General features: G+C 42.0%; 1 protein-coding gene across 1 annotated transcript; it reads right to left on the bottom strand.

Annotated features, from left to right (window-relative positions):
* Positions 1–217: 217 nt before the first annotated feature.
* On the bottom strand, positions 218–12,367 carry LOC131900705 (zinc finger protein OZF-like). The gene is given in 5 exon segments (XM_059252025.1): positions 218–1,549; positions 1,552–2,690; positions 7,447–7,507; positions 7,712–7,838; positions 12,264–12,367. Coding segments are annotated over 5 exon segments (1,422 nt in total). The 5' UTR covers positions 12,267–12,367; the 3' UTR covers positions 218–1,457.
* Between the last annotated feature and the right edge of the window lie 2,299 nt (positions 12,368–14,666).

Genomic DNA, 14,666 nt, shown 5'->3' with positions numbered 1-14,666 from the left:
ATAATCCAACCCTAGGAACATTCTGATCTTGTCAAGCACCTCTGGCTACTACCTGTGAGCCCCAGGACACACAGTTAGGCCACTCTGCGCTCTGGCTTGCACACTCTCTGGTCCAGGCATGTTCTCCTGGTACTTAGGAAGCCGAGGCCAAGGGGCAGGATTCAAGGGCTACAATGTGAGTTCTAGGCCCGTCTGGGCAACTAAGATAGACCCCATCTGAAAACACACACACACAGTTTATTTTAACAAAAGTTTGTGTTTGCAGTTTTGAGGCAGGTTCCCAGTGTAAACCTGTATATGAAAAACTCGACTACATCAATGTTTTCATAACAGATGGCGGTCATTGGACAGAATATTTGCTCAGCATACACAAGACCTCTGCATAAACAGGGCATGGTACTAAAACCTGTCATCCTAGTAACTGGAGTTGGAAGCAGAAACATCTGAAGTTCAAGGTCAGCCTGAACTTCGTTAGCCTGTTTAAAAAAAACAAAAAAAAAAAATCAATGATTAAAAAAAAAAAATCACAGCTCAGTGTTCATCATGGCATGGCTCATCAGGTAAAGCTGCTTTCAACCAAGACTGATGGACCTGGTGTGGTCCTCAGAACAGACATGATAGAAAGGAAGAACTGGGTCACACAGGCTGACATCTGATTTTAAAGTATACTGTTCATATGGACTCACAAAGGTAACAATAATAAAATGAATCTTAAAAGAAAAAAAAGGGATGAGAAATTGTTTAGCAGTTTACCACCTGGCATGGACTGCATGGTGATCATTGCTGTTTGACAAAGTTCCAGCATTTCCTCATTGCCGATCTTAATTCTCCAGCATCATTTTTATTTCAATTTTAATAATTCTCACTATATGTTATGGAGTTTCCTTATGCCTTTTACTATGGGAAATTTATTTTGCTGGCTACACTGGAGGATGGGAACATATACATAGGCAAGGCAGTCTCTTTAAACAAAATTCTTGGAAAAAATCCCACCACCATGGAACCACACAATGTGATCACTATGTCTACTCCCACACAAGAAGCCCCATTGTGTCCCCCTGATTACACCAAAATAGAGAACTTAATGATTTACTAACTGGATACACCTAGTTCCAAGGATGAAAGCAACTATAAAAGGAAACAATGGGTTCACATCCAGAAAGGCATGAAGATACTTGCTGAATTTATCACTTTTTGCACCAGGAAAAATGCTGTGATAAGGTTGATGGCTGCTTTTATCCTGGAATCATTAAGTCTGTTTTTAACCTGCTTGAGTCTAAACTAACATTCAGTTATAGAGTATAAAATATGTAGTCGTTTTTCAATAAACCAGCAGCTATACTGCTTCACACTCAGATCATGGCAGTCTCCTTCTTCTACTGATGCCTGATCTCTTCTTTGGGACCTGAAGCCTATGACACCGGACTCCAGCAAGTACCTCTTGTAGAAAACATAATTCAGTTTGCAGCACCCACATGGCAGCTCACATCTGAAATTACCACATTGATTACATCCACATGGTACTGTCCAGTATGAATTCTTTCATGACTTGAAGATTACTCTTCTTTGCAAATGCTTTACCACATTGGTCACATTTATAGGGTTTCGCTCCAGTATGAATTCTTTCATGACCTAGAAGGCTACTCTTCTGTACAAAGGCTTTACCACATTGATTACATTCATAGGGTTTCTCTCCAGTATGAATTCTTTCATGATTGTGAAAATGACTCTTCAATGCAAAGGCTTTACCACATTGATTACATTCATAGGGTTTCTCTCTAGTATGAATTCTTTCATGGTTGAGAAGATAACTCCTTGTTGCAAAGGCTTTACCACACTGATTACATTCATAGGGTTTCTCTCCTGTATGAATTCTTTCATGACTTTGAAGACTAATCTTCTGTGCAAAGGCTTTTCCACATTGGTAACATTTATATGGTTTCTCTCCAGTATGAATTCTTTCATGACCTAGAAGGTTACTCTTCTGTACAAAGGCTTTACCACATTGATTACATTCATAGGGTTTCTCTCCAGTATGAATTCTTTCATGATTGTGAAGATGACTCTTCAATGCAAAGGCTTTACCACATTGATTACATTCATAGGGTTTCTCTCCAGTATGAATTCTTTCATGGGTGAGAAGACAACCCTTTTTTGCAAAAGCTTTACCACATTGATTACACTCATAAGGTTTCACTCCAGTATGAATTCTTTCATGACTTTGAAGAGTACTCTTCTGAGCAAAGGCTCTACCACATTGATTACATTCATAAGGTTTCTCTCCAGTATGAATTCTTTCATGGTTGAGAAGATAACTCTTCATTGCAAAGGCTTTACCACATTCATTACATTTATAGGGTTTCTCTCCAGTATGAATTCTTTCATGACTTTGAAGATTACTCTTCTGTGCAAAAGCTTTACCACATTGATTACACTCATAGGGTTTCTCTCCAGTATAAACTCTTTCATGTCTGTGAAGATCACTCATCTGTACATAGGGTTTACTACATTGATTACATTCATAGCATTTCTCTGGAGTTTGAATTCTATGTACTTGACGATGAAGACTGTCACATGCAAAGGCTTTATAACTTGGATTATACTCATAGTATAGAGTGCCAGAAGTACAATGCTTCTTTCCATACCCCTTATGTTCACATGGATTGTATCCAGAGTGACAGATGACACACCTGCTAAAGAAGATAACAAATAAAGAGTCTTCACATTGCATTCCCATAGTCAATTGTTTTATGTGTCATACAGATGTGGAATAGAGATTCATGTTTCTACACCAAGACAATCTCCTAGTCTCTCATACAGTGCTCCTCTCACTAAACTATGCTAAATCACTCACTATAAGTATATGAGCAACACTAGCTTTAATACCAAAGCTTTGCTTCTAAAAGGTCTTGGCCATACACTAATGCCCTCATCAAGGATATCATAATTGGAAGGCATGATGGTAATTGGATGGACAGTTCAACAACATGCCTCTCACATGGCTATGATTGAAACTGTGACATCTACTATGGCATTGTTTCCTTGTCTTGTCCTTAAAGGAATGCTTTGCAAACAGTGATCAGCTACCTGACATTGGAGTACATGGTGTTGTGACAATTTAATAACCATCACAAAGCTGTGCCTATTTACACAGTTGCTTCTCATTAAAAGTTCAGGGCACATTAACATTTTTTCAAACTGTTTGAAATCTCCTGCTCAGGCAGCCCCATTGCAGAAAGCCCGCCATCCGTGGGTCCTCCCCCAGAGATGTCTGGGACAGTGCCTACCAGCTATTTAAGACCCAGCCCATACATCTGCCATGGGTGCTCCTGTGATCTGTCTCCTGCTTTCCTGAGAGCCACCTGAGAGTGCTCTGCTCTGCACTGCCCATTTTATTAAATCTGGATTTATTAATTGAGTTTGATTTGGCTTATTGCACCAGTGAAGGAGGAACCCAGCAACCCGAGATCCAATAATTATCTTTGGTGCACTGGCCGGGGTGAATAGTCCTTCCACAACCATGTGGCGTGGAAGGCCATTCACTCTCTCTCCCCACTCCACCTTTGCCACACTGAATGAACAGCTCAGTAAGCCTCCCATTCCCAAACCAAAATGTCTTAAGAGGTCCAGGACCTCTTCCAACCTGCAGACTGCCTGCTGAGCCACTGCAGTGCCAGGTGACTCCAGCCTGTTTCAGGGAGAAACAGTCAATGTCCTTGGAATTCCCCTGTGCGAGAGAGACTTCACCAGAGTCCACCCCACACACAGCTCCCAGATGCAATTTGTATACCCACCCTCACAACCACATCCCCAACAAATGGCTTGTGAATTGGTACTTGCTAAGTCCAAGTTAAATCTCCAGAAACTCTGGGGTGTCTCCTCCAAATTGGGGCTGCAAGAATACTACTCCCATTCCTCTCTCTTCGCTGTTACCCTGCATCTTGTTCTCAGAGTGTAGTTTGGCCTCACTGTGATCCTTATGGTTCCATTCCTCTCCCTCCCCAGCTCTGTTTGTCTGTCTGCCTGCCTCTCTCCTTCCTGGATATGATCTGGTCACACTGAGATTCTCCTCGCAATACATCCATTCTCTCTGTTCCTGTATGTTCCCTCTCACACCCTGAACTACTGCATAAATGTCTCCAGCCTGTTTGTTCTGTCTGTCTGAGCTCTCCTCCTTTTCTTCCTCTAGCCGCCACCACCAAATCTACCACCACCACCACCTCCATTACCACCTCCACCACCACCACCACCTCCATCTCCACCTCCAGCACCACCACAACCACCACCACCACCACCACCAAAACCACCACCTCCACCACATCACAACCACCTCCATCACAACCACCACCTCCTTCACCACCTCTACTTCCATCACCTCCATCACCACCTCCACCTCCTTCACCACCTCTACTTCCATCACCTCCATCACCACCTCCACCACCACCACAACCAACTCCATCACCAGCACCATCTCTATTATCACCTCCAACATGTCCATCATCACCAGCACCATCACTGCCTCCACCACTGCCACCACCTCTCTGTAGCACAGGGGGTGTTCCTCTAAAATTCTACCTGCCCACTCCACCCTTAAACCTGTTCCCCTTCAATACACTCTGCTATACATTCCTCCATCATAAAAATCTCTTTTTCCAAAATTCTCAACTTGCTGCTCTGACTTATTCAACTGGGTAGCATGTGCTGCTACTCTGTTTTTCAGTTTCCCTCTGCAGCGCCTTCTCTGGGATCACGACCTGCTAGTAGCCTCATTAAAAAAAATTTGTTTCTGTTAATGATCCTGTTTACTTTTTATGTGTGGTGGAAATGTCTGAATGGTGTGGCCACACATGTGTGTTCCTGACTAGTTTTGAATGCCTGAGTTTACGTGTCCTGAATGTGTCTTGCTAAATGGGTATGTTTTAAAATCTGCAAGGCTTGTGACTCCAGATAAAAACTGTTCTGGAGAATATCACCAGCTACCAGTTTGATTGAGAGTAAAGAAATACTTTACCACCATCTTTACTAAGGGTAACAACTTAGACTGGCCCCACCAAAAAGACATTAGGTCTCCAATGTAATTTGGGTTAGGATATATTTCTGTTTGATAATTTCTGTCCTGTCCTAAAAACAAGGTTTATTAAACAGGATTTAAAACAAAGCTGCTTTTGATAATTGATATTGAAATATATTTTTTTTGCAATGTTAAAACTTGGTTTAGCCTGATATATCTTAGGATCACCACTGAAAACTACAGACTGAATCTTCTGGCTTTTACTAACATTGGTAAGCTGTAACTAATTGGGTAAACTGTATGTCCAGACTTAACTTACATATGTCCTCAAAGTTAAACCTAAACAACATTTGTCTAGTATAGATATACCTAACAGATTTTGTTCTCCCATTCTCAAACACTCTCAGAGATCTGAGAATATGGCATTTAATATAAAAGCTTTTTATGAGAGACATGCCAACTCCTGGAAGCATCCTATATCTTCTCCAAGAAGATGGATGGCCACAGAAGAACTTCCACCTGGAGGCTTGCCTCTAATTTAACAAAGCCAGCCACCCAGCGAAAATCTGCTTTACACCTTTAACTGCTGCTGAGATCATGTCCAGACTATGAATAGGTGGAGCACTGGGGGAACAATTGTCCCACTCTGCCAAGACAGGTAGGTCGATCTCCCCAAATTTCTACTCCACAAAGAATCTGTCAGATCCTCTGGGCTTGGCATCTGAACAAGTGCTACCTCTGGCATCTTGTCCCCCAGTGACCACAGAGAGACTTGGGACTGCCTGGGTAACTGAAAAGCTGGCTCACTCCTGCTCATTTACGTATCCTTATTAGATCTCCTGGTGTTTGATGACTAGGGTACTAAGAGATTTGCCAGTTTAACAGCACCGCCAACCACATGGCTACAAGCACCTTAGTAGTTCATTAGTAAGTTTCCTGTTAAAAATACAGACAGGTATGCCTCATTCACAGACTCTATAGTACAGGATAAACTGGCTTTGGATATAACTTCAGAGGTTCAAAATTTTAGTTTAGATAAATGCAGTTTTGACTAACTGATAAACCATTGATCACAAACAGTTTTCAGGGGTCCTTAAATTTCTGGGGATTTTTCTGTTTTCAGCTTTTAGAGATAGGTTAGAATTTGAGAGCATATAGAACCCTGCAGCCATGTTCAACTCCCTCCTCCTTCACTCACACAATCTCCTTTCTTCAGTGAATTTAGACTTAAAAATATTCATGCCTTAACCCAAGGCCATAGCTTTTTATCATGACACCAAGCTGTAAATCTGTTCCAATAGTTTTACAGACACCTGAAGGTTCCTGGGAAAAGGGCTCGGCTACTTTGTAAAAAAGTCTGGCCTGATGGAAAATAATATCAGTTTCCAGAGTCTATTTTTGTCCCCAAACATTTTGAGCATATTCTGTAGGTTCACTCCTCCTGCCTGGGCCAAGGCCAAACCCTCTGGGGGCCTTCCAGATAAACCAGCTCCTGCAACAGCTCTGAGGATGCCAACCACCAAACAAGGATGCCAAATGGACATATACTAACAGGTAGATTTCACCCACATGCCTGTTCATACAAAGGCTCCATATCTCTTAACTCTTATTGACACATTTACAGGATGGATGCTCTCCCAACCTCCAGAAAAACAGCAGATGCTATGGCTCCAGTACTCCTGGAAAACATCATCCCTAGATTTGGCATGCCATCTCCCCAAGCTCCTGGGACTTCACTGCTGGTACCACCTCTCCAGGCCCAAGTGGGCACCTACCCAGCAACTGAAGCCTTGTTTTCCAAGATGTCCCAATTAAGGACACTTCTCAGTTGCATTCTTTCTGGCAGTCTTCCTACTACCAATGGCTATCCCTGTTCATAAGGACAGTGATAATAAGCTATTTTTTTCTCCTAGCAACCTGCACTCCCCGCCTCCTCAAGAACAGATGCTTGAGGTTTCCTGGATGGCAGCTATCCAAATGCTTCTCCACCCATACCCCTGCTGAGCATGGGCCCACCTGACTCCCAATTCCCCTTCCCACATAGTCCCATGCTAGCAGGAAATAGACAGACTTGAATCTGCTCCCATATATACCCCCAAAAAAGTTGGGATATTTAAAATCTCCAGTTGAGGGGTTCTTATTCCAGAAAGCCCACCATTGGCGGCTCCTCCCCCAGAGATGCCTGGGAACATGCCCATGCCTACTGGCTATTTAAGACCTGGCCCATAGATCTGCCATGGGTGCTCTCCTGTTCTGTCTCCTGACTTTCTGAGAGTCCCTGGAGTGCTCTGCTTTGCTATGCTCTGTTTATTAAATCTGGATTTATTAATTTGGTTTGATTTGACTTACTGCATCAGTGATGGAGGAACCCAGGAACCAGGAATCCAGTACTTATCACAGACATACATATATATCAGCTTGCACATGAAAATTACCTTCCATGTCTTGAAGAATTTTGATAATGTTCTTCAATATTGTGGTCTTCCCATTTGTACCCTAAAACACAGCACCAGAAAATGTGATATATTACTGGAAATTAGAAATAATTGAAATTACTATCTTTCATGAACCTTAGAACAATGCCTGATATATTCACCAGATTTTTTTTTTCTTTAACATTTGAAATTATAGGATAGCACCAATCTCCAAGAAAGGCTTCTTCCCTTAAGTTAAAAACTGACAGAAAGCTCACATACTTACCTAAAATAGTGAGGTTCCAGTAGGTTTCCAGCATCACATCTTTGTAGAGACTCTTCTGGGAAGGATCCAGCAAAGCCCACTCTTCATGAGTGAAGTTCACATGCACATCCACATAGGTCACTGCATCCTAAAGTATCCCATATATGTACATAATAGAAATGGTGAGACTGACTGCATTGTACATATAGACTTCATTGAGAATATATTTACATAATTCTGTGTGCTTGATACATTCTATGACATGGGTCAGTAAATATCAAATGCAGTCACCAACTGATTTTAAAAGGAAATATCAAGAGAGAATGACGCCTTCCACTCCAGTGTCTACAGAATAGAATATGGCACAGCAGGAGAAATGCCTAGGATATATACAGAGAGACATGCAAACACAGTAACACTATTTAGTATACATCTGCAAATTTTATCAAAATTATTAACTTGAAGAAAGGATACACAATAAGGCTGTAGTGGTAGACACCTCTAATCCCAACCTTCGAAAGTCAGAGACAGGTAAAATTTGTGATTTCCAAGACTGCCCGGTTTATGGAGAGATTGCCAGGATAGCCAAAGGTATATAGTGAGACCCTGTCTCCAACAACAACAACAACAAAAAAACAACAACAAAAAACAAAAACAAAAGCACTCAGGCCTCACTCAAAATTTCTCCATAGAGTTAAACATTCATGCCAGTTCTATATTTGTCTATCAGAAGCTGGAGCAACCCCTATTGAACTTAAAGGCTAATAATTCCCAGGAAAGACACATTTTTATTAAGTTGCTGTCTGACAGATCAATGAGTTCTCAAGAACATTAGTAAAGTAAATGCTGATCCTAAAACAGTAAAACAAACACCAAAAGGGCAGGAGTATGTACAGATGGGTCAACAGGTAAGACCACACATTTGAAAGCAATATGAAAGTGTAAAACCGTACACAAAGGTAAGGACAATATTACACATCGACAAGTCAGTGATTCAGGAGATCACTGTTAATTTCATGAATGAATGCATTCTTGCTCTGAAAAATGACACCAATGCCTGTGGTGGTATTGTGTTCCCCAAAATATTGTGTACCTTAATAAACTTATCTGGGGTCAGAGAACAGAAAAGCCACCAAGATACTTAGGCTAGAAAATGTTAGCACATGCCTTTAATCCTAGCATTCCAGAGACTGAAATCCCTCTGGATCTCTGTGAGTTAAAGGCCACATTGGAAACGGCCAGGCACGGTGACTCATGCCTTTAATCCCAGAAAGCAGCCTTTAATCTCAGGGAGTGGTGGTAGAAAGCAGAAAGGTTTATAAGGCGTGAGGACCAGAAACTGGAAGCATTTTGGCTGGTTAACGGTTTGGCTGGTTAAGCTTTCAGGCTTTGGAGCAACACAGTTCAGCTGAGATTCATTTTGGATGAGGACTCAGAGGCTTCCAGTCTGAGGAAACAGGACCAGCTGAGGAATTGGCAAGGTGAGATAGCTGTGGTTTGTTCTGGCTCTCTGACCATCCAGCATTTCACCCCAACAACTGGCCCCGGGTTTGATTTTATTAATAAGAACTTTTAAGATTCATGCTACAAATGCCAAAGTTCAAAAGTCATGACATATGTAAAGTTCTGCACAAGAGCAAATGCCTGACATGTACAAAAACCTGATTCAATCTGCCAAAAATATAAGCATAAAAACATCAGGCAAGAAATATGGATTGGCAAGGAAAAGCAATTACTTCTACTTTACCTTACATTATTTAAGAATGAAGTCTCTACTGTTGGTGATTCCATGCCTACAGGAGAAGGAAGGGGGCTGCTCACTTTCAACAAAACAAAGAAATGTGATGAGCCTATATTCCTCTATAAAGGCTCCTCCTCATAAGGAGAAGTCACCAATTATGACTCTAAGTCAAAATTGTGATTGTAGGTCACCAATGAAGGCTCACACCAAAGACAGATGCTCAAAGTCAGCACACTACCTGGAAGATTTTTCATTCAACCCTCAACATTTAGACACAGGTCATGACAGGCTCAAGTCAAACAACGATGCAAAATGCATTTAGTCTGATTTCAAATATCTTCTATTATGTGATAGTCCAATACTGTTTGAATGTCCACAGGTGAAAAGGGCTCTTTAAATGCTCTTTGTACGGCAGAACCTCTTAAAGGAGCTGTGTCCCTTTTGTTTGTTTGTTTCCTTTTTACTTTTTTTTTCAGCTTTCTCAGAATGTTTGTGGAAATTCCATGCTCCACATTGAAACACCAAATGTACCAGGCATTTTTAGGGGGACACCAGCAAGCTCCGAAACCATGGCATAGAGACTTATTATTAGTTTTGAATGCTCGGCCTACCTTAGGTTCATCTCTGGCTAGCTCTTTCAACTTAAATTAACCTGTTTCTCTTTATCTACCTTATACCCCGGGCATAATGAATGTACCTTTCATTCTTTCTGTAAATCTTTCCTGCTCTCTCCATGTCTGGCTGGTGGCTGCCAGGCTCCTGGCCCTGGGTGTGTCCCTCTCTTTCTCCCTCATTCTCTCCTTTCTTCCTCCCTCTCATTCTTCTGGGGCATAGATTTCTGCTCCTGTTTATTCTCTCTGCCCACCAGCCCTGTGTATCTCTCTTCGGCCTAGCTAGTGGCCATTCAGCTTGTTATTAGACCACTCAGGTGCCTTAGGCAGGCAAAGTGAAACAGCAACACAACTCTTCATAATTAAACAAATGCAGGATAAACAAATGTAACACATCCTCACATCATTAAACAAATGCAGCAGATACAAATATAACACCTTCACATAAGATAATATCCCGCATCATAAACAAAGGTAACAAATCTTTGTCCAGTTAAGATAATATTCCACAGCACATTACTCTTTCATTTAGCCTTACTTGATTTCCCAGGACATGTGGAGAATAAAGAGATAATATAACAAAATACTACATAACCTGTCTTACTGACTCTTCCCTTGCTGTGAAGCACTATGACCAAGGCAACTCTTTCTGTTTTTCCAGACAGGGTTTCTCTATGTAACAGACCTGGCTGTCCTAAGAACTCACTCTGTAGACCAGGCAGGCCTCACACTCACAGATCTGCCTGCATCTGCATCTCAAGTGCTGGGATTAATAGTAAGCAACACTACTACTGATTTAAACACTTTAACAAATTAAACCAAAAGACTTCAGTCCAGCAAACATGGAGAGTCACAAATCTGTCTGATCACAGCCCTGACCAGACTCAATTAGTTGAAAATGGGGCCAAGCAACATCTTGTGTTTGGGGACGGAGGAGAAGGTGAAAGACCTGGGTGACAACAACTGGCTTTAACGGTTACAATCAGTTGGTGAAACAAGTCTATGGATTCAGCTGTCTCTGGTTGGGGTCATGGAATTCTTTCCTCTGTTCCCTAGCTGCATAGGGCCTACCTGCCTAGGACACAGGGACCATCTCCTACTACATACATGCAAACCTAATTAAAAAGTCTTTTTACGAAAGGGTGTAACAGTGCCCATTTAACCATGGAGACTTGGGGATCCCACTGGGAACTGTGCCTAATGGAGGATGGGCTTCGTTAGCAGGGAGCAGGACTAACCTTGAGTAGAAAGCAACCATGTGTCTATCATGTCACTATTATATTATGACAATGCAGAATTGGAGCTACAGACAGCAGAAGTTCAATTAAAGTCTAACAATTTATGGTATAAACTAAATTGCATGAGAAACAAAAATAACATGAGAAAATGTCATCATGAATGAAAAATTGATCAACACACGACTGAATCAATAGTACATAAACACAGTGACACCATCTGACTTCTAACTTTGAATGAAATTGCAATAAAGACTGCACTGAACTGGGTGGTGGTGGCGGCACACACCTTTAAAGGAAGCACTTGATTGTTTGAGGCCAGCCTGGTCTACAGAGTGAGTTCCAGGACAGCCAGGGCTACACAGAGAAAACCTATCTGGAGGCGGGGAAAGGGGGTAGACTGTACTGTCTGGGAAAGAAGAGAACAACAGAACATGAAAGCATACTTAGAAATAAGAACACAATAAATATAGAGTCAATTTTGCCACATGACGCCAGGAACCACAGTGTCTGGCCTTAATGACACAGGTAAATGAACCACTATGGCATCTACATGCAAATGTGTTAATGACACAGAATTTACGCCCTGCACAGAATTAACTGCAGACGGATCCTACACCTGAATGTTCAGTGCTAAGTGCAGGACTTTTAGAAGACAATAGAGTGACCAGGGCTCTGCAAGTTGGCAAATCTGCCTTCCCTGCCCACAGTTTTTACTGAAAGAAATGAAAAAATGATCACCATGATTATCATGCCTGGCATGGTGACTAGGATATTTCCGCACAAAGGCTCACACTCTCCCATGCTCTGTGAAGGCGCAAACCCTAGCGATATCTCACTCAGAGGTACGGCTTCTGCCTGGGAGATGCAGAGACCTCAGGGGATCAAAGGGAATCACATCAGACACCGTGTCCTGACGCCATTTCCAGAGCCCCCCCACTGGCTCCCGCGGTTTCTCCCCACGTGGGACAATACCCCTGACTCACCATGGCGGATTCCGTGCTTACACGCTCGCGTCTGTCTCCCAGCAACTAGTCACAGCCTAGTACACAGAACAGGAGATGCACCATTAACTGCTGAGCTACAGACGATACTGCAGAGCGGACCGGAAGTGCCCACCCCATTCTGATTGGCAGTCCATCTGGAGGTCCTGATTGGCTACGGAGGCCTGAGTGATCTAAACAGCTTGTGAGGGAGCCCAATGATTGGCAGCCCTGGCTTTCACCCCAGGCACAGAACTGCCCCAGACCTGCAGATATTGACATTGATGCAGAACTTGGGGCTGGACTGCAAAGTCTTCCCTGAACTATTCCTGCACTCAGGAAGACTCTTTTCTGGGGAATTAGGTTTTGCTATGAACTGAGAAAGGACAAAGGAAACCTGCCACTTTCTGGACTATCAATACCTCAGGCGTGCTGTAGAAAACCTGCTATGATTTTCATTTTTGTATAAAGATATTATGATTAAAAAATAAAGAACTAAGCCGGGCGGTGGTGGCTCATGCCTTTAATCCCAGCACTCGGGAGGCAGAGCCAGGAGGATCTCTGTGAGTTCAAGGCCTGGGCTACCAAGCAAGTTCCAGGAAAGGCGCAAAGCTACACAGGGAAACCCTGTCTCGAAAAAAAAAACAAAAATAAATAAATAAATAAATAAATAAAGAAAGAAAGAAAGAAAGAAAGAAAGAAAGAAAGAACTATACACTAATATGCACTCTCTTAAAATGTTATTCTGTAGAAAAAGCCCATCATGTAAATACAGGATTTACAGAAGTAAACCCTACAGGATCAGGGTGACCTTTTTACTTAGATCTATATTTACTAGAGAGCCTCAAATCTCTAATGACTAAATTATATACATAATTGCCCATTTGACATAGTGTGATATTGTGTCCTCCAATATATTATGCACCCTAATAAACTTATCTGGGGTCAGAAAACAGAACAGCCACTAGATAGACATAGAGGCCAGAAAATGAGAGCACACACCCCTTTAATCCTAGCATTCCAGAGGCAGAGGTCCATCCAGATCTCTGTGAGTTCAAAGCCACACTGGAAAGAGCTGGGCATGGTGACACATGCCTTTAATCCCAGGAAGTTATGACAGAAAGCAGAAAGGTATGTAAGGCATGAAGACCAGGAACTAGAGTCTTTTTTAAGCTTTTAGCTTTCAGCAGCAGTTCAGCTGAGGTCCATTCGCACGAGGACTCAGAAGCTTTCAGTCTGAGGAAACAAGATCAGCTGAGGAATTGGCAAGGTGAGGTTGGATGTGGCTTGTTCTGTTTCTCTGATCTTTCAGCGTTCACCCCAATACTTAGCTCCGGCTTTGTTTTTAGTAATAAGACCTTTTAAGATTCGTGTTACAGTCTACAGAATTGTTTTCTCTTACTTCTGCATCATTACTGAAAATAAGTAAGGCAAATTAAGAATACTTATTTTTACATCATGCTTCTATTGTTTCATTTTCTTTATCAGGGTCTCACTCTGTAGCCCTGACTGGACAGGAACTTGATGTGCTGACCAGACTAGCCTGAAAATCATAAAGAAAAGTTTGCCTCTGGTGTAGAGTGCTAAGATGAAAGGTCTGCTCCACTCTTCATGACTTCTAGTAATTCTGCATTTACCCAATTCAGAACCCCTTTTCTTGGACTTTGAAACATTTCAAAGATCCTCAAAGCTTAAGCTTTAAATGTTACACCTTTTTCTATCCAAACATTCACAATGAGACAGAGGTCATTGTAACACAATTATCCTTTAAAAAATAGCAAAAAATTACACTGAAGTATGTTTTGTGAGTTTCTCTCCTTTGGAGTCTGGTAACAGGGTAAATGGTGACTAGACTCATTAGTAGCTGCAGGAAAGTGTGGCCTGTGGGCACAAATTTTTTTACATATGAAGAGAACTGAGAAGGCAGCTGAAGTCTTGGGAAAGCAGCTGGGTGCTTGCTGCTGATAAAGCTAGTTAGTCAATAACCTCAGAGATTTGAGAAGGATGCATTATAACTGGAAATATAATCTAAATGATCTATGTATCAAATAAAATGAGAGTGACCCATTACCTATACAGGTTACCATAGTCTGCAGTGTAGTACAAAGATTTCTCCAGTCCTTCCTAGACTGCCGTCCCACAGCCACTTATAAAATAATTACTCAGAGGCTTATATTAATTATGAACTGTATGGCCATGACCTATGACTCAATTTTCTTGCTGGCTAGCTCTTATAACTAAACTCAGCCCATTTCTGTTGCTCTATATGTCACCGCTGTTCAGTGGCTTTACCTGTGTGCCATTATATGCTGCTCCCTGGACAGCAGGATGTCTCCTCCACCTCTGCCTTTCTTCTTCCTGTCTCTTTCCTGGATTTCCTGCCTGTCTCTAAGCTGCCTTGCCATA

This window comes from Peromyscus eremicus, unplaced genomic scaffold (assembly GCF_949786415.1).
Source record: "Peromyscus eremicus unplaced genomic scaffold, PerEre_H2_v1 PerEre#2#chr22_unloc_1, whole genome shotgun sequence".
Lineage (NCBI taxonomy): Eukaryota > Metazoa > Chordata > Mammalia > Rodentia > Cricetidae > Peromyscus > Peromyscus eremicus.
Note: the sequence above shows the minus strand (reverse complement) of the source record. Positions and strands in the feature narration are given on the sequence as shown.